Source organism: Microcebus murinus, chromosome 18, assembly GCF_040939455.1.
Source record: "Microcebus murinus isolate Inina chromosome 18, M.murinus_Inina_mat1.0, whole genome shotgun sequence".
In the NCBI taxonomy this organism is placed as follows: Eukaryota; Metazoa; Chordata; class Mammalia; order Primates; family Cheirogaleidae; genus Microcebus; species Microcebus murinus.
The window spans coordinates 53,431,142-53,453,067 of NC_134121.1; the positions used below are offsets into that span (position 1 = coordinate 53,431,142).

At 38.8% G+C, this 21,926-nt stretch overlaps 1 protein-coding gene across 5 annotated transcripts in view; it reads left to right on the plus strand.

The window, feature by feature from the left end:
- KCNJ16 (potassium inwardly rectifying channel subfamily J member 16) overlaps window positions 1-18,217 on the plus strand; it is a 54,506-nt gene extending 36,289 nt beyond the window's left edge. For 3 of the 5 annotated variants that reach the window (XM_012747450.2, XM_012747451.2, XM_012747449.3), the window contains one exon: window positions 14,520-18,217. In XM_012747450.2, the coding sequence (XP_012602904.2) occupies window positions 14,615-15,874 (1,260 nt within the window). In that variant the 5' untranslated portion in view covers window positions 14,520-14,614 and the 3' untranslated portion in view covers window positions 15,875-18,217. Of the gene's footprint in view, window positions 1-12,703; window positions 13,034-13,143; window positions 13,988-14,519 lie in introns of those variants that run through there. The other 2 variants (XM_075994704.1, XM_012747452.2) reach the window with 2 other exon arrangements.
- The last annotated feature ends 3,709 nt before the right edge of the window (window positions 18,218-21,926 follow it).

Here is a 21,926-nt window from a genome sequence, read left to right on the forward strand (position 1 = left end):
TGTACATCAAGGGGTGGTATTATAAGTAGAGTGAGTAGATGCATCTAAGGAAAACTTGCAAATCCCCTCAGATGCTGTGATATCTCCGTACAACTTTGGTGTCTGGAGTTACAGGAATAACACATGATTTCCATAATTCTGGAATACCTGGTTCAAGCCTTATAAACAACACACACACACACACACACACACACACACACACACACACACACAAACATCCAAGGGCATGGCATTAGCCTCTATGCACCATCTACAATTTAGTTATAAGGACCTGGGTTGTGGGTTGCAATTCTTTGTTTGCTTTCCAAATCTATGGCATATAATAAACTATGTTATTTCTCAAAGACTTAGCTTGTTAATCTTCAAAACATAAAAAGATATAATAAAACTTGCCTTTCAGGAATGCTGTTAGGATTAGGGGAGAGTGACAGACATAGCACTAAGCTCCTTAAAGAAGAGACTGAGCTAGGCTGAGGGGAAGATGTCATTCAAAGCAGAAGATGGAAGTACACAGAGAAACCTTGATTAGCATCACAAATTACCTGAGGGCTGGACCTTCGAGGTTGTACCCCACTGAATACCTGGTTGTACTTTTCAACTTCCTTGACATTACTGTTTAATTGGTTGAAGTTTTGATTAGTGCTGTTCTATTGAACTAATTGGCAAAATCTGATTGGCCAAAAGGACCGAGGAAATACGCCCTTTTATAGGCACAGTCACCAATCCCCATGTGTGGCTTCCACGCGAGGAACATTCTTTGATTCACATGAGAAGAATAGAGGTCAGAATGTGGTGGAGATTTATTTTGCTGGATGGCACAGGATAGACAGTGTGCCGCCATGCCCAGGTGACCCCACGCCCAGGTGACCCTATAAGAACCAAGTGGGAGCCCCGGAAAGCTGGGGGATGATAGGCAGGGCCTTTGGTTTTCACAAGACTTTAGTGACATTTAGCCAAATATGAATAAATTAACAAGACAAATATTCACTCAGCCTATTATGTCTTCTCTCTTAAATGTTTGTGGATATGGGAGCTGGCATGCATATATTCACAAATTGTTCAAATTCAGTCTTTGAGGATTGGTTTCTATTGTTTTGTTTTGTTTTGTTTTGTTTTTTATTGAGGACACCCAGTCTATCTTTCTGTGGGAAAAGTTACATGAGATTTGGGAGTTCAAATGCCAATGATGTTTGTACTTCCCCGCTAAAGAGCCAATATTTCTTCCTCTGGTCCTAAACTCTGTGAATGGATAAAAAATAATTTTAGCTTATAGTATAATATTTCCATTTGTATTTTAGACTTCTGCAGTACTCCTGAGGCACATCAATTGAATTGATTTTTCATAAATATTATCTACCACACATGGGTGCATAATGGCATATTGATTAAGTTGAAGCAAAAAACAATTTTATTACTGGAGAAAACTTTTGTCCATGTCTCCAATAAACCTAAAATAAAGGGATACCATGTGATCTACAGTTGAAATTTTATGAATAATCTTTAATATAATCAGTAGCTAAAAATTATTGAATTTTCAAAATATATTGGAAATCTTTCCCCATATAGCTCCACTGTGTACATTATTGGCTAAAAAGAATTTTGAGTTGGATGTGGGAAATAATCTGTTTGTTCAAGCCAGGCCTCATTCAAATTTCTACAGGCACATTATCTGCTGGATGAATTACCCCAAGGAATTAAAATTAAAATTCCTAACCTGCCTTTTGCTCAACTACCCAGAATGTTCCCCTCGATTACATCTTTCTTATCTGATAGCTCGATTTCAAGGAAGCAGAAAATCATTTGTAATGTGGCATTCTTTTCAAAGCATATGATTTATTCCAATTCAAATGCAAATTGATTTCTCACTACTTTCCTTTTATGGGTTATCAATGATACTTTCTTGCTTCAGTAGCCTAGAAAATCAAGAATTAGCCACAAAAGCAGAATCGTGAAGAAGCAGCTTTGTTTCCTAAATGCTGGGGAAGTTCTCAAACCTGGCCACCTTTATTTTAGATCTAACAGCATCATGCTCACTTTGATATAATTCTACCATAGACATCTCCATTCTCAGAAGGCTGTCCTGATGGAATGTCTGTGGTTTACTTGGACAAAAGGAGCTTCCTAAGGCCAGTAATGCTCTTCATCATTCTTAACCATAGTCTTCATGATAACTCAGGTATAGTTAAATGTTGATTGAATTAAAGAATACACAAAAGCTGTTTCCATGATCTTTCCCAGACCATTACAGGCATTGGCTAAAGGATATAAATATTCTTCCAGCTAAGGTTTAAACCTCTTATCATCAAGATTTGAAGGAAAAGTGCCCCCACTTCCCCAAAGTCAATTCTTCATTGCCCATTAAAATGAATTTGCCAGCCTGGGAAATGCTGAGAATTACGACTTCTCTTTTTAAGGAAACTATTACTAACTTGGGTTGCCACTGTTTGCATAGGCATTCATAGATAATGAAACCCCAAACCTTCCAAATCAGGACAGGATCATTAATTCTTCTTCTATAACATTATAGTAGAAACAAAAGTGTAACTGTAGAGAAAGTATAAAATATTAGATATGTGGAAATTCAAGAGTCTATTAAATACACTAATTCCTGGCAGCTACCTAAATTTTCTATTGTCTACAGTAAGTGGCAATTCTGCCTTGCCAAGGGCCTTAAGAAGGCATGCACTAATAGAAAGCTAATCTCATGTGCCAGACAACATATAGCTTAACATATTGTCTCGAGAGGCTATTTATCTGGATCTTCCTGGAAAGATCTTTTGTCTTGTATTTTAAGGCCTTCTTGATTTATCTGTATCCGCCGGGAAAATGGGAATTGAACCATCAGCCAATAACACTTGCTTTATTTTCCTCCCCTATAAAGATGTCCTGAGTTTTCATTCTGACAGCTTAAAACAGAAACTCAATCATTTAAAGGTCAAAGAAGTTGTAGACACTATCCAGGGAGTTCCTGGTCTACGAGCAAATGACATCTGTGAGTTTAAAGATTCCCAGCAGCTTGAGTAGACTAATAAATAGACTCTCTGTAAATTGCCAAAGAGGACAATTTGCAAGCAGTTCTCACAAGTTGGGAAAAAAGCAGCAGAGAGATAGGACGTGGATTTCTGTTGGAATACCATAAATCCCAAACTTTGAGAAGGTCAAAAGTCATGACACATATGCTTTCCATAAATTACATTTGTTTTGAAATGAACAGTTAGGTTCAACCAAAGCAGCTTCCCCCAAAATTATATGGGAGCTATTAAAGGTCAGTCATAGGTAACCTGGCATTTAGAACCACAATGAAGAATGTTGTCACTCTGTTGTAAAAAGCAAAGTCGGTGACTAGTACAACATGACTTCTATTCTTAGTGATATTTGTAGTTGTTCTGGACGGCTCTGTCATGTCCTCCTCAGGGTAATGAAGGTCAAGGCAATTAGATGCTAAAAGGGACTTCTTAAACAAGTCTGAGAAATTCCCAATCTTATAATTCACGGTGGAAGAAAAAAGGCAGTTAACTCTCTTCCTTTTTCTCTCTTCTTATTTGGATCTGCACTTGAATGATGACATTGATCTGCATAAGATGATTCAACTTTCCATTAGTTCTTTGATTCAGTTCAGATTACAGTTATGACTAGGAAGCACTGTGATTAAAAGCTATCATGTACTGTGAAAGGTTTGAGAGCACAGCTTTATTTTATCCTCATAACAATCCATTGCTCTGCATTTTCAGATGAGCAGAGTTTCAAAGAGGTTGATTAACTTGTGCAAAAGTGCACAGTTGGTCTCACTTAGTGATCAAGCAGGCATTTGAACTCAAACTCATGTCTACCAGGACCGAGAAACTTTAAGGTAATAGATCTTCATCTCCAGGAACTGGGGACCACTTGAATCAGAATGATTGGGGTGGAACCCAGGATCTGCAAGGGTAACATGCTCCCCTAGAATTTTGGAAACAAATTATTAGTAGACTTTAAAAAACACCACTTTCCTGTACTGCTTGTAGGGGTACCTACACGTGGTAGTGGAGTTCATGAATATGTATTAAGAACCAAATAGCTAGGGCTAGTTATTAAGGCAAATCTGCATCAGAAATACATAATTGCTCTCCTCAGGGTTCATCCGTTTAAAGGACCATTTCTTTGGGTTTTAAAAGTCTATCAACACAGACCTTAGTCAAGTTGCAAAATAGCAAAATTTTGAACATTTTCTTTCCAAAGTTATTGAAAATATTAAGATAAAAGATTCCTAAAACAGACTTTGCTATACCAAGACAAGAAATGAAGGTAATAGCAGTATAATATGGTCTGGAAGAGGGAAGGGGCAAAAGAGGGCACTGGAAAGTGGACCTGCATTTTGATGCCTGTTTAGTTCTAATCCTGCTTTAAAGACCCCTGATTTGTTACTGACTGCTTTCTTGATTTCTCTAATCGGTCTCCAGTGGCCAAATTTGACCCGATTCCTTCTTCCTCCCACCTCCTTGTTTTAAATGAGATCTGGTTTTACTTAGATGAATTAAATGTCACTATATTTGTTTCTGCGAATTGTTCCAGCAAAAATTACAGCATCAATGTCTGACTTTAAATGTCTGTAAGACTGTCTGCCTCTCTAGACTATTTATAGCTGTCTTTTTAAAAGGTCTAATAAATGCTTTTAGATTGCTATTGGTTTGTTTTCCCTTTACGAAACCTCAGAGTTGGTATGCTTCAAAGTATCAACTGAAAATACCTGTTTTTATTTCTGCAAAAGTTGTGCCTATTAATTGTAAAATTTTATAAAATATAAATGCGAGAGTAGAAGAAAAAAGGAGGAGAAAAATAATGGAACCAAACAGAGAGGGCCACAATTCACATTTTGTTGTACAGCATTCTGTCATTTCTCCCTATTTAAATATATTTAAACTTAAAAATAGGTTGTTTTATAGTCCTGTTTTTATTTTCATTAAACAATATGTTAAAATATATTTTTCTTGTTATTCTTCTATTCCATCACTTTTAGTGGCTACAGAGTAATTATATGATTGTACCTGTGCCTATGAAACCAATTCCACATTTATAACATGCCTCAGTCACAGCTGAATTTTATCACTATAAATATTCCTCCAAAGTAGTCATCTTTGTGGTCATCCATGATATAATTTCCTTAGAATACATTTTTACAAATGGAATTACTGGATTTGAGGGTGAACCAAATTTATAGGCTCAATTGTTACATATAGCTTACCTCCAGAAATACTTCAAATTCAATATATGTATTTGAATATATCTTTAAAATGAAAATATAATAACTTGCATTAATATTGGAGGAGTCACAGTTCTAGTGATTCAATTAGAGATTTAACAAATTTAATTAAACACTCCTTAATGCAAGGCAGAATTTTTTTAAAAATCTACAATTCCAGAGAGTTCTGTAGCATAGTCACATGCAATTGCCATGTTGACATCTATAGGCAGTTCTAAGGAAGCAGCTAAGCAAACACAAATAGTATGACTTTTTTGTTTTTTAACTGTCTATAAACTGGGAGCTGTGAGAGAGGAGAGGTAAGATAAATGGAAGGAACTGAGAACCAGTGTTCGGAGAACTGTCAGCACTGATGTTTTTACAGTTCTAGGAATGTGATTCTCTTATAGGACTGAAATTTTCTTGATGATAAATGCCATCTTTGTATTGTTCAATTATTTATTCTTTCTTTCAAAGTATAATTAGCAAATGCCTATGTGCCACGTATTGCTCTAACTGCTGGGGATATAGAAGTGAATAAGAAAAGTTTGACCCTTTTTGCAGGGAGCTTATAATCTATTCCATGAGTAATCCAGTCAGCCAAAAAAAAAAAAAAACCACAAAAAACAAAAAACAAAAACAAAAACACAAAAGAAATCAGTGGTAGGAACATCCTTGGGTGTAGAGCAGGAATTTGGCAAACTTTTCTGTAAACAGCCAAAGAATATAATATTCAGGATCATAAATATTTTAGATTGTGTGGCTCACATGATCTCTGTTGCAACTACTCAACTCTGCTAGGTTGCATGATATAGAGAAGACTTTCCCTCTACCCTCTGAGGGTTCGATAATTGAGTCTATGAAATGAGCTGACAACAGGCAGGCAGGTTAAGAGGAGAAGAGGTATATATATATATACATTATGTGCATGAGGGCATCACAGGAAAGAAAGTGAATATTCAAGAAACCAATGAGATTTAAAAGCTTATTATACCTTCCTCATAACAAAGAAAGGAGGGGGAATGCAGGCAATTGAGGGGGTATACATGATTTGGGGAAAAGATGAATGGACCCTGAGAAGAATAGGTGACAGTCTGTGACAAAGTGTGTCTGCATATGGCTTGGACTTCCAGCCATCTCTCTTGTGATACCAGTTAACCTTCCCCAGTCGATGAAACTTCTGGGGAGAGGATCAATGACAACTGAGTTCTCTTCAGAGGAGCTGTCCCTAGGCTGGCAAGAGGAGCCCAGAGAAAGCCTCTGCCTATATCCACTGTCCCCAATGTGCCTTCAGTTAAAAGGAATCAGCATATTTGGGAGTAGCATTTCCTGAATTCCTTCATTGACAGTAAACAATGGTCTGGCTGAGTTTCAATAAAACTTTATTTACAGAAACAACCAGTTGGATTTGGCCCTCAGGCTGTATTTTTCTGACCCTTGTGTTAGTAGAAAGTGAAGCTCCCTACCTACCACGGAACAGTGAGAAACAGAGTAGCAGAAGACACTTTAGAGAGATGGACAGAGGTCAGATGTATACAATCTGTATACATCATAGATTATATAAATTACTTTAATTGCAACGGGAAGACACTGGAGAGTTTAACACAATGAGTGACATGTTTTGATTTTGTTTTTAAAGGAGAACAGATTGAAGTACAGCAAGGGCAAGATAGGAGACCTCTTAGGAAGCTGTTGCTTTGGTTCACTGAAGAAGACATGGCCCACTGAAGACATGGTGGTTTAGACAACAGTGAGAAGTGATTAGATTTAAGATCTATTTTAATACAAACTAAAGGACTTGCATGATGGGAGTAATGGAGAGTAATTATACACTATTCTTATATATAGGAGATATTTTAAAAATGTACAGTAAACTGAATTTTTTGTTGTTGTTCAAGCAACAAAAATTGTCCCTGGTTAACACAAGCAGAAGAAAATATTATTGAAAAGCTATCAGGTAGTTTATAGTATCAAATATGGGGAGAGAGAACCTGATTTGAACAGATGCAAGAGGCAAGGCAAAATGAAAATTTTGTTTCACAGACTGCCTTCTAAGGAGCTATGACTTGTGTCTTTCTCCTTGGACAATTAGATACACCCCACCTCCTCACCACTGGCCTCTTAACTCCTGGTCGTTGCATTAAATAATAGGATTCAGCACCTTTGTGTCATTTCCTCAAGATTCAGTCCTGTTTGTGAAATTCTGACCGGCCACTCCTACACCGTGCGACCCTCCTCCAGCTTCAAGGTAAAAAAACACTATAGTCACAGGTGGTTTTTGCCATCTCCACTGACATCATCCTAATCCTAGCCATGATCATCTCATCCTGGGTGCTGAAATAGCTTCCTGGTTAACCTCCCCCGCCCCCATCTGCTCTTAAATTTCTCCAACCAATTTTCCCTTGGACAGCAGTGTGATCTTTTAAAAATGAAAAACATTATGTAATGCCCTTAGTTAAGATACTTCAATAGCTTTTACTGTTCTTGGGAGAAAGACTCAAATCTTTAATTCTATCTATGAGATACTTTATACTGTGGCTTGCTCTCTCTTTCTAGCCTCAGCTCTCCCTAGTTCTGACCCTTGCCCCCTTTCAGGTCTTTGGAAAGAATGTCCTTTGCAAATATTGTCTCCTCTGCCTGGACAACAGCTTCTTGCTCTCCTTATTTCGTTAACTCCTGTTTATCTTTCAGCTTATAGCTTGGACATCATCTCTCCCAGCCTAGATAAGATCCAGCGTGATAAGCTATCTGAGGAGAGATATTTATTCAAGTCAAGGGTGAAAGAAGGACTATCAATAAAAAAGAGTTTCCTGGTGCTAGCTATTGTGCCCTTTTCTATCATGCCATTTATTCTCCACAAAAACATCTTGAGATAAATCAACTATTGTCTCCATGTTTGAAATACACACAGTGAAGTTGAAAGATGCTGATCTCGTGTAGCTAAGATGTGGTAGAACCATAACTAGAATCCAAGCCTTTGATCTCCATATCCCTACCCTTTCCCCATTTTGCTGTAAGACCACATTGTGGAGCTTGGACTGTGTACTCCCGGAAGCAGGAGGAGCGATACTTACAGTTCAGGTTTAGAATGTTCATTCTGGATGAAAGAGGCAAGAGATGAGTTCAAAGACTGTTATGTAAACCAGGTGAGAGAGATGAGGAAAGTGTGAATTCAATGATAAAATGCAGATGAGTTCCTGTAATTATTACTTCTTAGGAGCCTTAGGTCTTAAAATTAGCTTAGAGCTGGGGCGCAGCAGCTAAACTACACCTATAAATAATGAGAGCATTAACAACCAGATAGTGACTGTGCCTCAAACAAAATAGACAGCAAGGTCTGAGTTGAGAGAGTTTTTACCTAAGGCTAGGAGAGAAGAGAATGCTTTCAATGTAAATGTCAGGTTCTTGGTCAAACTTTCTCTGCTGTCCTTTGTTAAACAGCAACCTCCCTCCTTGCCCCAGGTCCTTCTCCATACTAGCACTTTATCTTGCTTCCTTCATGGTAGTTATTACTGTTACAGATTGTCTATTTTTATTGTTTTCATATTTATCCCTAAAAGTATGTGAGTCTAGTGCATAGTAGGAACTCAGTTTACAAAAATGAATTAAAAAAACAAAAATGAAAATAATCAGTAACAAATTCTCCAATGGAGAATTTAGAGACCATTGGGGTAGTGCTTTCTTTATACAACAAGGAGAAATTGAACTGTGGACACCAGATTTTAAAGGAATTTTAGATCTCATGATATCTAACTTCCGCACCAACCCAGATCTAGCTCAAGGTAAAAATCTAAGCAACTTGGGCTAGCATCTAACCAAGACAGGGATAGGCAGGCTGATTTTCAAGAGCTAGAGAAAGCGTCAGAACCATCTTAGTAAAACAGTTACACACAATTTAAGACAAAACATAAGCATGATAATCACCTCATGAATTTCTTTAACCTCTTAACTTTGCCAACATTGTCAGTCTTGTTTCCCTTAGGCTGGTTCTTCAGGGTAAATAGTAGTAAAAATTTTAAACATAGTTGGATGTATGAGTATGTGTGTATATGAGTGTGTGTGTGTGTGTGTGTGTGTTGAGAGCAAGAAACAGGTGATTTCCCATGTCGTGACAGTTGTGAATAAGAAAGAAATGTTACTTGGTCTTTAGGGCTTTGAAAACTAGTGGAAGGAGAGAGAGAGACGGTCCTGATATCTTAGTGGTAGGAAACAGTGAGTTCTTGTGGCATTCAAGAAACAGAATTCTCAGTGCTTTCAGATTTAAGCAATAATTACTGAGAATAACTACTATGTGCCTAGTACAATAAAAGGTGGCTTCCCATTCATCATCTCATCCAAACCTCACAGTAACTTGGTGACACAGGGTTCATAGCACCATTTCAAGAATGAATACACTGAAATTCAGAGAACAGTTATTTACACAAGAGGCTCAAGAAGTTGACAGACCTGGAACTGGAGTCTACCTCCTATTACAATTCGGGTTTCTCTATGACACCAAAAAAGCCCCTTTATTTTAGACTGTTTCTTATTAAGATAATTTGACTTTTAAGCCAGATAACCTGGAATTATAATTTATATTATTTTGGTACAATCTTGACACCCCAAAACATGAACAAACATAATCACAATCTCCACATTTCTTCTGCTTTATAAAATGCAGCCACATTTTGGGTGAGGTAGGATTTATAATTAGAGTGTAGTTATTACTTAAGGAGAAACTGGGCTAGAAACCAGATCTTTAGACCATGTTACTAGCAAGGCTGTAACTGGATTTCTTCCCGGCTTTAGTTGTTTGCTCATAACATATTACAACCCATTTTCTACAATACATTGGTGCAAAACTTTCTTACATTTATTCAGGAGGAGTAATTGAAAAGTTATCTCAGGAAAGGGGTAAAATCCTCGGTCACCAAGACATTGGGTTGGGGTGGGAGGGAGAAGAGAACAGAAAGAGGAGGAGAGATGTAGGTCAACCAGAGGCCTACTCTAGGGATGAGAAGAAAATGTGAGAATGCCATTGACTTGTCAGCAAAGGAGAAACTGTGTGAAGTTGGGGAGTCAGGGAGTGTTCAGAGAAGTACTGGCAGTTATCTGAAAGGTTTTGGGTGAATGAAGAGCTCCACTTACATGGGTATAAATGTCTTAAGAGGATTCCAGGCTAGATAAGGTTCCTGCATAATTTCAAGGCAAGAAGTTGTGGAACAGGTTTTGTGCAAGATAGCAAGCCAGCCTAATTTTTGGTGGGGCGAGGGGAGGTCCTGACTCATTTATAGCCCTTTCTCTCTCTCTCCTCCTTAGCACCCAAAGCCCACCCACATGTGCCATCTGATTGCACATTCATCTACTGAGCTAGTCCTCACCTACCATGCTGCCTGTACCTCCCTCTTCCCCTGAGAACTCCACCCCAGCATGTCTTCAAGGGCACTGACCTGTCTGAGAAATTAGGACATCTTTTCTACTCCCTACCCCACCAGTTCTCACGTTTCCACAAAAACTTATCTCATCTAATAGTTGCCAAGAAAGTAACTTGATAACTGATGACTTCATGGATTAAGTACCTCAGGTCCTTTACGGTTTATGTGATTAAAAAATAAAAGGTACTTGTTAACCTCAAAGGCTACAGACATTAATGACTGGATTTTACCATAAAAATTTTAGATCATTTTTTTTTGTGGTGCATATCAACGTATACAAGGAAGACAATTCATATTACTATATTATGCTATAGACAAGATCAGATTGTATCGTGAAAGTGACACAGGATGGTAACCATTGTGCTGTCCCCTCAACATGCAATGAAGAGCCTACCTTTGAAGAATTATCTACGAGAGTAGTTTACCTGGTAAATAGCTAAATTTGAGGGGACATGGCAATGTGGCAAAGGAATTGCTTCAAAATTTATGAGTCTGATGAGGCACAGGAAGAAACAGGGACAAATATGTAGGATGCTCAGTTGCTTTGTTGCAAATGTCCCCTGCTGTGTTTATGGCCCATTTGATATGTGCTAAATTAGCACAGGTTTCTCCTTGAATCCATACAGAGACCTAGAAAGCTGAGGCCTAAAAGCAGATCCTACTAGTCAAAGTAGATTCATAATTTTTTTAAAATGTCTTTACTTAATACAATGAGCAAGATATAAGAAAAGTGACAATCAGGATTGGGTTTAATGACTCCTCTAACTTCCTCTCTCTCAGCTCTTTCCATGGGATGAAGTAAATCAAGGAATTTCTCAGTGCTTTCCTTAGAGTCTTTGGATTTTCCATTGAACTTTGATGGCATCCTGAGGAAATGCCACCAACTCATCTGTGTATTGCCTCTTACTCTAGCCTCTTCTATAAAAGAATTATGTCATGGCAACACAATCCCTATGCTTTCCCTACCTTTGTTATTCATTACCTGGCAAAACAGACCTTACCTGATTCAGCATTTACCTTTGAACTTTATATTTCACAATTTTGTAATTATAGTTGATCTAATTTTCATACTCAATTTTTAAGAAAGGGAATTTTGAGACCAATGAAATAGCCACTAGCAGTTTATAGACTGAAACATACAAAAAGAAATACAGAAGTAAGAACATTGCAAATGCTTTCTCATCATGGACTCCTTGGTGACAAGATGATTATAAAAGCATTAAGATACTTTTAAGGCCAAATTTCAATACTAAGAAGTACAAATGATAAATATCAACAAGTGCTATCCTCTATTATTTAATGCCAAAGAATTGGAAAAGCACTCAAATTAACACAGTATACTAAGCAAGAAAGTAATACATATTTATTTTGGCAAAAGGACCTGCCTCTGTAAAGTTCTTTGCTCATCTAATGTAGATTGAGAAATGAATCAGACCGAATATGATTCATTGGATTAGAATGTTTCATTTAGCTTAAAGACAATTGTCTTTTTAAAAGTTTATGTGGTTGGAGTTTCAAAAAATTGTGAATAAAGTATGTAAACTTAAGATCTGAATGCTCGTCTCTGGACAAGTTGAAATTAGTATTCACAATAGCAAACCACATCAGAGGACATGGTGAGTTCAGGGCAGAATCCTCACAGTTGTAACTTGTACCTCTGAAATGGTTACATTATTCAGCAACAAATTTTCCACATATTCAAATTTGCTCACTTGTAACTTGTGTTAACTAAAAATTCATTCCCTAATTAGCACATTTTGGAAGGTGTTTTAAAAGCGGCTTGTTTATAACAGTTGCTGGTATCACTGGAATTCAAAGTGATGCCAACTGAATGCCACTTCAAATAAAAACTTCTTTTATTCTGGCAGCAGAAAAGAGCAGAGGCACACAGTAGCTCTTGATTTACGAACTGTGTTTTCTAACTCTCAGACTCCCCCAATGTGTGTAGTTCCCTTGAAGGAAGTGAATGTAGAGCATTTAACAAGAAAATGATTCTATCTCCAAATCTGATTTTTAATTTGAAATCATATGGGCCTTTAATCATCACTGGTCCCATTCTCATGCCCCATAGGATCAGGTGGGAGAGTAGAGACTGAGACGTATTGTTCAATGACGAATTGGACAGGGACCTCCAATGGATGGTGCATGTTATGGACAAAATTTGTGGCAATATTTCATGGTCGACATTCCAGTAAGCAATTTGGCAGCCCAGAGTCACATCCTAAAATTGTACTATTGCGTCCCACAAAACACAGTTTTGTGCTCATGAAGGAAAGGATGTTAACGACTCAAAACAGATCTGGAGAATGAGTGGATAAAGCGACCGACAGGCAGGAGAGGGGCAGAGAGGAATCGATACATGCCTTGCAAGATTTTTCAGCAGCAAGCAGAGTCCATCCTCGTAAGTGGTCCACTAAACAAAGAGTTTATTGTAAAGTGGGCCCCAATCCCTGGAGGAAAAGAAAAATGATTCTCTTTCACTGCAGGGAAGTTAACCCTTTCTGCCTTTTTGCAGCAGGGAAGATGCTAAGTATGTACTTAGTGATTAATTTCCCTGGTTGGCTCCAATGGGTCTCAACGTTGGAATAGCACTTACTCATACTGTATTTTCTGTGCAGTGGACTGGCAGATCCTCTAAAGTTTCCCTGTTATACTCCCTTTATCCCATCTCGCAGAGCCCGACTGTGTAGAACACATATTCTAATAATTACTAAACCATTAAAATTAGGCTGCAGTTACTTCTTTCTTCTTTGGCACAGAAGTAACTAAGGACAATTTTGACATTGCATTTTTTAACTTTACTTTCAGATTTGAGCTGGGAAATCCATTGGCCCGTATCATGGATGCTTAACATGATAAGAACTAAGAACTGTACATTCTGTCTTGATCTTTTCAAGACTAAATTTGAAGGGAGAAAAATTATTTCGCTTAGGATAGCTGTGAAAGCATCAGAAAAACACTGAAGAGCTGGACAGAAGGGTCCAATTGTAGCATGCTCCCTTTAAGAGGGAAACAAGATTAGCAACTTTGGCAAATTTTCGGCTTCTAGTCAGAGGGGAAGAGAAGAGCTGCCAGTGTCCCAAAAAAAAAAAAGAAAGAGAAAGAAAAAAAAAGATGGATGTTATGAGACAAAGGTAGAAGCAATTTTACACCTTGCTGAGAGCTTGCCTGGGAGTGGTTTTAACTCTTCTGGGATAAAGAAACATTTTTTTTCTTTCAAGACTAAAGGTGGAGCTAGGGGAAAAGGAGTTTAACGTGAAGTAGGTGCCTCTGTAGTTCTGTTCTGTCCTGGGAAGTACACAAGGAAGAAAGGCGTCCGTGGAAAAAAGAGAAAGTAGAGCAAGAGGCCCTGAAGGTGAGGGATTGCCCATTATAGCAAGCAGTATGTAAGTAGCATTATCATATGAAAGTAGAAACTCCTTCTTGCATCCTTGTTTTAAGGAAAACCATTTGACTTAGAAAGCTTATACGACTGCTGGACACATATTTGAATTATAGTTTGTCTTTTTATATTATAGAATATGTTGTTTTCTAAATGCCATCATGCAATAGGAGTCTATACAAATAAAGCAATTTCTTTTTTAATGTCAGGTCAGAAAAGGTAGGGAGGCATCATCTGGTATAATCACAGTGTTTATTCAAGCCTTATGCATACATAAAAATGTTATTTTCTCTAATTGCATATTTTATTCCTATAATGACTGAGTTTGGATTCTAAACTGAAATGAGTAATCAATATTGAGTGCCTCTAATGTTCAAATGCAGTCTTAGCTATTTTAGGTGGCATAGCACTGCTCCAAATTTGGCGAATTGCTGTAAAGATGTAAAGATGGAAATGGAAAGCTAAAGCTAAAGTTTGTTTAATTTTTTTTTTTTTTTTTTTTTAGATTTTAACTGAAAACTCAAACCAAAACAATAGCAACGCACCTAGAATTATTACTACTACAAAACACACCTGGATGCTCTAAGGACACAGGAAAGAATGAGCTATTACAGCAGCAGCTACAGGATTGTCAACGTGGACTCCAAATACCCCGGCTACCCCCCAGAGCACGTTATAGCTGAGAAGAGAAGAGCAAGAAGACGTCTGCTCCACAAAGACGGCAGCTGTAATGTGTACTTCAAGCACATTTTCGGGGAATGGGGGAGCTATGTGGTCGACATCTTCACCACTCTTGTGGACACCAAGTGGCGCCATATGTTTGTGATATTTTCTTTATCTTACATTCTCTCATGGTTGATCTTTGGCTCCATCTTTTGGCTCATAGCGTTTCATCACGGAGATCTGTTAAATGACCCGGACATCACGCCTTGTGTCGACAATGTCCATTCTTTTACAGCGGCGTTTTTATTCTCCCTCGAGACCCAAACCACCATAGGGTACGGCTACCGTTGTGTCACCGAAGAATGCTCTGTGGCAGTGCTCATGGTGATCCTTCAGTCCATCTTAAGCTGCATCATAAATACCTTCATCATCGGGGCCGCCTTGGCCAAAATGGCAACTGCTCGGAAGAGAGCCCAAACCATACGTTTTAGCTATTTTGCACTCATAGGCATGAGAGACGGGAAGCTTTGCCTCATGTGGCGCATTGGTGACTTCCGACCAAACCACGTGGTAGAAGGAACAGTTAGAGCCCAGCTTCTCCGCTACACAGAAGACAGTGAAGGGAGGATGACGATGGCATTTAAAGACCTCAAGTTAGTCAATGACCAGATCATCCTGGTCACACCAGTAACTATTGTTCACGAAATTGACCACGAGAGCCCTCTGTATGCCCTTGACCGCAAAGCGGTAGCCAAAGATAACTTTGAGATTTTGGTGACGTTTATCTACACTGGTGATTCTACTGGGACATCCCACCAATCTAGGAGCTCCTACGTTCCCCGAGAAATCCTCTGGGGCCACAGGTTTCACGATGTCTTGGAAGTGAAGAGAAAGTATTACAAAGTGAACTGCCTGCAGTTCGAGGGAAGTGTGGAGGTATATGCCCCCTTTTGCAGTGCCAAACAGTTGGACTGGAAAGACCAGCAGCTGCACAACATGGAAAAACCACCGCCAGTTCGAGAATCCTGCACATCAGACACCAAAGTCCGACGAAGATCATTTAGTGCAGTTGCCATTGTCAGTAGCTGTGAAAACCCCGAGGAGAACACCACTTCTGCCCCGGATGAGTGTAAGGAAGCACCTTATCAGAAAGCTTTTCTGACTTTAAATAGAATCTCTGTTGAATCCCAAATGTAGTCCTAAGTTGTAATTACGAGGGGTACCCCTCGATCATTTTACTCTCCAGCCAATCACCTTAAGGCAAGTAGTTGTAAACATGGCTTGTGAACAATGTCATAGCTATGTTTTATGGTGACGGTGAGTAAGTTGAGTAGGTTAAACTTGGTAAAAGATAACTTAAAAAATGCTGTAGTTCTGAAATATTAAAAGTTTTCTTGCTAGCCTATCTTGAATTAAGAACGCTATTAATTGATTAGAATTCATTTCCTTTTATTATCTCATATATTTATGTCTTCGATTGGAGGCACACAGTATTTAGTAATGGGGAACAAGGGCAGGAATGAATGCTGGAATAAATAAATAAAAAAAAAACAGGAAGACAAATACCCAGCATGAATAATACATTTTTAAGTATATAAAAAATGATAACATAATGTGTGATTTCCTACCAAAAAAATCATATCATCTAACCAAGATATATACAATATGAATTCAAAAAACTGTAATGTTGAGCTATGTGACTGTGAGATCCATTCACCAGTTTGAGTCACTTTGTTTGCCTGTCGTAGTGTCTTAGTGTCAGCAAGCAGAGGTAATTATATATAATGGCTGCAAGAAACTGATAATGCCACCAATTCCACTGCCACTTACCCAGGTAGTGATCAATGAGTGCCAGAAGCTATTTTTTTCTCTAACTGGTGAGGTAGAAGAAAAATCAACATCATGATTCAGAGCAGCATCTCTCTTAAATGCCCTGGTTGATGCCAACACATCAAGAGCAAAAGTAAGGCAATCATGACTTTTCTGGGTTCTCTGACAAAGGGGACTTCCTAGGGCCACCTCCCTCCTTCCCCAGTGACATGATGAAGGGACAGGATCATGCCCATAGAGGTGAAGGGATGGTTAGTGGGCAGCTATAAACATTCTCAGACTCTTTGAGAGAAAATGTTGCTTGCCTGTGTCTGGAAAGACTGCAGCTTTGGCTGCTACATAAGAGAGAGAATCTTTTGTGGGGAGGGAGGCATTTTTTTTGTGCCCAGCAGTAGTAATGTATGCGTCCTTCTCTTGGTCGCTTTACAAGGCATAAATGACTTCAGTCGTGGAGTTTAAGAAACTCTTTCACTGAACTTGGAACAATCATTTAAATGAACGCTTTTGTGAAATAGAATACAATCAAGATGATTCTAATGCACATCGAGTCGGTAATCTGAGTTGTATGAAGTTGCTTAAATTTTAGGACATGAGATAAATGTGTATCCTCTATTTCCACGTTAAAAGATGTTAATCATGATTACATTAAGCATATATCCAATTACCTAAGAGCAAAGAGTCACTTTAAGCTTTATAAATTGAAGCGTTATTAGCTACATTCAGAATTATTTGTGTTTTGTTTTTGTTTTTACTTTGTTGATGAGCTGGCGGTATTGTGCCACAGTTTTTACTTGTTTATGAGCTGGCGGTATTGTGCCATAGTTTTTACTTGTTTATGAGCTGGCGGTATGTGCCACAGTTTTTACTTGTTTATTTTATTTAAATATACATACATCATTTTTGTTTTTTCTGGAAAATCCCTTTCTCTCATTTAAATTAAACCACATGAGTAAATAAAAATAAATCACATGGTCCAAGATTATCAACAAAGGTAAAATAAACAGGTATGTAAAGTGTTCTTTTGCCTTCTTTCTTTCTTTCCATTTTCCTCATTTTTCTCCTTTCTTCCCTCCCTCCCTCCTCCTCCTCTTCCTCCTCCGCCTTCTTCTTCTTCTTCTTTTCTCTCTCTCTTTTCTTTTCTTTTTTTTTGCCAAGGAACAATAAGGTTACTTTTTAAATGCACATGTGCAAATCTTTAATTCGTATTGGTTTATGGATGAGAAATTTGTTCAGGTCACAAGTCACAATTCCTTCCCTGCTTCAGGGATGCAACCCCGTTTTAAAAATTATATTCGCACTGTAGTTATAGATTTCATAGCAGCAGTTCCTTGGCTAAATTAGAGTTCTACTAAGTAGAAGAAAACCACCACCACAACAAATACAATGATTAAAAAAATTTTTTAGCTTGTTTCACCCACGTCTAGTTTCATTTCTCTTCGCTTTGCTTTCAGGACTATGCCTGTCCCTGAGGCTTGCCTTGTCAATACCAGGATAAGGGCATCAGTGTCCAATTAAACACATGTATGTGCTATGTGCCTCTGCCATCAAACCCTCTTACCCAAAATAGAATGTAAAATCAGAATTTCAGTGTAATAATTATATTTAATTTCTGCGTAGATTTATATAACATACTTTGACACCCCCAATGAGTTACTTAATAATAAAGATCTTAAAATGATGCAAAAAGCGTGTGCATATACCTCTATTCCCAGTGGTGTAAACTCTGTTTGCTGATGTAGTCAGCATGGGGTACAGTGTATCACAAAACGAGAATGCTCCTCATATAATTAGAACACAAGCAGCATTGTGTGAAATTATTGAATGAAGTTAATTAGATGGAAAACAAATTGTGGCATCAAGGTATTGCTCCACCATCTGTGAACAAGGCCCTTGAGGAATGAATAATCCCAGGAAGAGAGAAGAAAATATTATTTTCACGTGCCACCAGTTTATCAAGCAGCTGCAGTATTTGACGCAGATATATTGAATCCTCACAACAAAACAGTAAGGTGCATATTTTAAATTTCCATTTCGTCAACCAATTCTCTGCTTTCTCCTAAAAAGAAATTCCTAACTGGGACAACAAACGTGCTCAGGTTTAAAAGAAATTGCAAATAGACTGCCCAGTCTCCCACACAGCTGGAGGTGGGGTGGGAGGGGTCTTTAATCACAGTGTTAAAGTTTCTGGCGCAGGAGATGTCAACAGGAATCTCTGGGTGTGGCCTTCATGAAAGCTCTTTTATAGGGGCTGACTTAGCTGGCACATGCCCTGTCACTCTCCCTGCTCACCCTCTCCCCGTCTGGCCAGTCTTGATAGCTGAAGTTCTTGCAGCCACCTTGTGAAAGTGCAAATCAAACACAACCCCTGCAAGGGAAAATAGAAAGGAAAGAGGGCAGCCCAAGATTGCATATCTCCAGATTTCTTTTTCATGAGTAAAAGTAAGTATGATTTTCTGACACAGCGAGCAATATATCTAAGGGAATTATCTAGGAAACAAGGCTGGTAAGAAAAAAAAAATGATGTACAATTTAGGTCCAACTTGTACTTGTCCATGACATTTGTCGTTGCTGTGGAAACGACACATTTTCTGGGGAGTTGAGGAAATGCCACTATTATTGTAAAACAAACACAAAAGAATTGCTTTTGGCCTGGAAATCCCTCTGAGACACTGGTGGCTGAGTGGCCTTGATAAAAGGATTGACCAGGCCTGCTCTCTGCTGCCCTTTTCCTTCTTACTTCCCCACAACAGAATATGTTCTGTGCTTTATTGGAACTTTCACTAGGACAAATGGTTTAAAATCCACAGAGATTTGGGTAAAGCCAGCACGGTATGACTCAGGCAAAAAAGAAAACTCTGCTAATATTGTCTCAGGACAACCCCCCCCCCCCCAAACCAACCTACATCAGATATTCAGAACATTTGAGGGGACTTTAAACACACACCAAGTAACCTGGTCCTTACTTTAAATATTTGTATTTCATTATATCTGAATTGGCCAGGACATATGCAAAGGAGATTCTCTGGTCCACTCCTATTTAAGTGATTAGGCACCAGATTCGACTCAGTCAAAAATATTCTTCTAGTCCCAGCCATGACAAGCCTTGATTTCTCTGTCCTGAAAGTTCTACAAGGTGTGCACAAAATCCTGGGATTTTTAAGGTAAGTTTGCCTGTGAATTTCTAGAAACCACGCCTATGCCTATAAGGCCTGTGGTGCTCTATAAATCACAAAGCCCTGCCTCAATTCCAAAATTAGTCTGGCTTCTCTCTCTCTCTCTCTCTCTCTCTCTCTCACTCTCTCTCTCTCTCTCTCTCTTTCATTTTTAAAGGAGCAGTATGACCTACACTTTAGAGAAAAAAGATTTTAGCACCGTAAGCAAAATGCAAAGGGGCAAGTAACAGAACACACAGGTTAAGCAGCAGGGAAGCACTAGGTAAATTCTCTGCAGAGGTTCTCCTGGATATGAGGTCTTTGAAAATAAAACCTAGTGAAATGGGACTGAGTTCAGATAACTCTGTAGGGAGTGAGCAAGCAAGGTTCCCTACAAGGGGCATTTTCCTAAAGAGACATGGTCATGGTGTCACCTAGAAACCATCAATGGTCTGTATTGCTTTGGAGCTTTGCTCCAGTAAGGAAAATCTTATCTCTGGGTCAATTCCCAAGGGTTTCTCTAACTGCTCTTAGTTTACTAAAGCAACTGAACACACTCCTCTTATGACTGTGTGGTTGGATCATGAGATTTGGCTGGGGGCAAGCAGCCTCTTGCCTCATCCTGCCACCCTGCTCTCCTTTCCTTGGAAAGGTCTGTGGCTGTGGTTTGGGATCCTTTGTGCAGAGTTTAGAGACTGAGATCGACATCCCTAAATGTTTCAAAGTGCTATAGACTCAGTTGCTAGCAGGGAAAATAAAATAAATAAAATAAACTATTGCCATTTGCTGTTTGGTCTCATTAATTTATTCTATTTTATAAATACTGTAAAGTAAAAGGATACTGTGGCTAGGATCTGTCTCCTGTTCCCCCCCCCCTAAAAAAAAGCAGCTGGACAGAGATTGAGAGTCTTGCAAATAAATAAAGCAATCCATGCTGGGTAATCACTCATGTCGGGCCCTGGATGGAAACTTTAGAGACTCCTCAGGCTGCAGTGAAACAGGTTAATTATTTAAAGCATTTCAGCAAGCCTGATGGATGAAAACCCAAACAAATAGATTAAGTCTTGCTAAATTACATAGCCAAAGAGTGCTTTTTTCTCTACGCTATCATTTACCACAGGGGCCTATAAAATGACCTTAATCGCTATCTAAGCAACTTGAACTTGAGATACAAAGAGCCCCGAGAGGTTTACTCACTGTGAAAAACTTCTTTACAGAAAGTTATCAGAAACCTTCCAATTTCCACATAACATACTTCGGTCACATGCAATACTCACTGTGGTTAAATGCCCTTTATTAGAATTAGAAGCACATGTTGGAGATCAATTATTTATTGTGCTGCTGGTTGATTCTTTGTGACACTAGTTTGCCCGAGGAAGGCAGGCCAGCCACAGGGGCCGGGTTAAGGACATAGCGAGCCGCTGCCAGCCACCAATTCCAGAACCAAAGATTTTTAGGACATCAGAGGACATAAAACTCATTTAATCAGATCCCAATTTACATGGAAGGAAACCTCCGACACAGAGAAGTTATCTGCCCAAAGAGACACAGATGTGAAGGGAGGGACAGAAGAGGAAGAAAACACAGTGACCAATGACCAACCCAGGGCGAAAAGCAGTCTTGACATAGCCCAAGGGTGAGATATTGTCATTTTGTAACCATCGAATGGCAGAAAGTGGTCATTTCAACACGCCCTTTGTTGAATAGAAAGAAGCCCAACATGTTCTAGAAGTTCTACTGAGCTGTTAATTGGCCATTATTTATTTGGAGAGGCTGGAGGCCGGGTAAGGAAAGAAAAAAATGTGAAAGGCAGCTGGTAAAAGCCATGATGAATGAGGATAATCTTCTCCAAAATGTAGACAAATAAAAATGATTGAATTAAAAATTAAAATAGAGACACCTCACACCTTTTCAGAGAAATGCTAATGCTCAGGGAGGCACACCCATGTACATTGATCTATTGCCAACGAGAGTCTCTCACCTTGGAAGCAGGAACATTTAGTCCTCTGGCAGGGCAAGCCTTAAAGAACAAGGAAACAAAATGGGCAGCAGGGTTTTCCTTTCATTTAAACAGCCCTGGTCCCTTCCTGAGGCAGGGGCTGTAAAGAAAGGAGCCCCACTGGAGAGAATCATCACACAGACCTGGGCTGGCACCTGCTGTTAGTCTTATCAATTGCTGTGCAACATGGAGCAACGAACCTGGTGTCTCTGATTCTTAGTCACCTTATCTACAGTTTTCCTTGCTCTGTTAAATTACGATTAAAAGT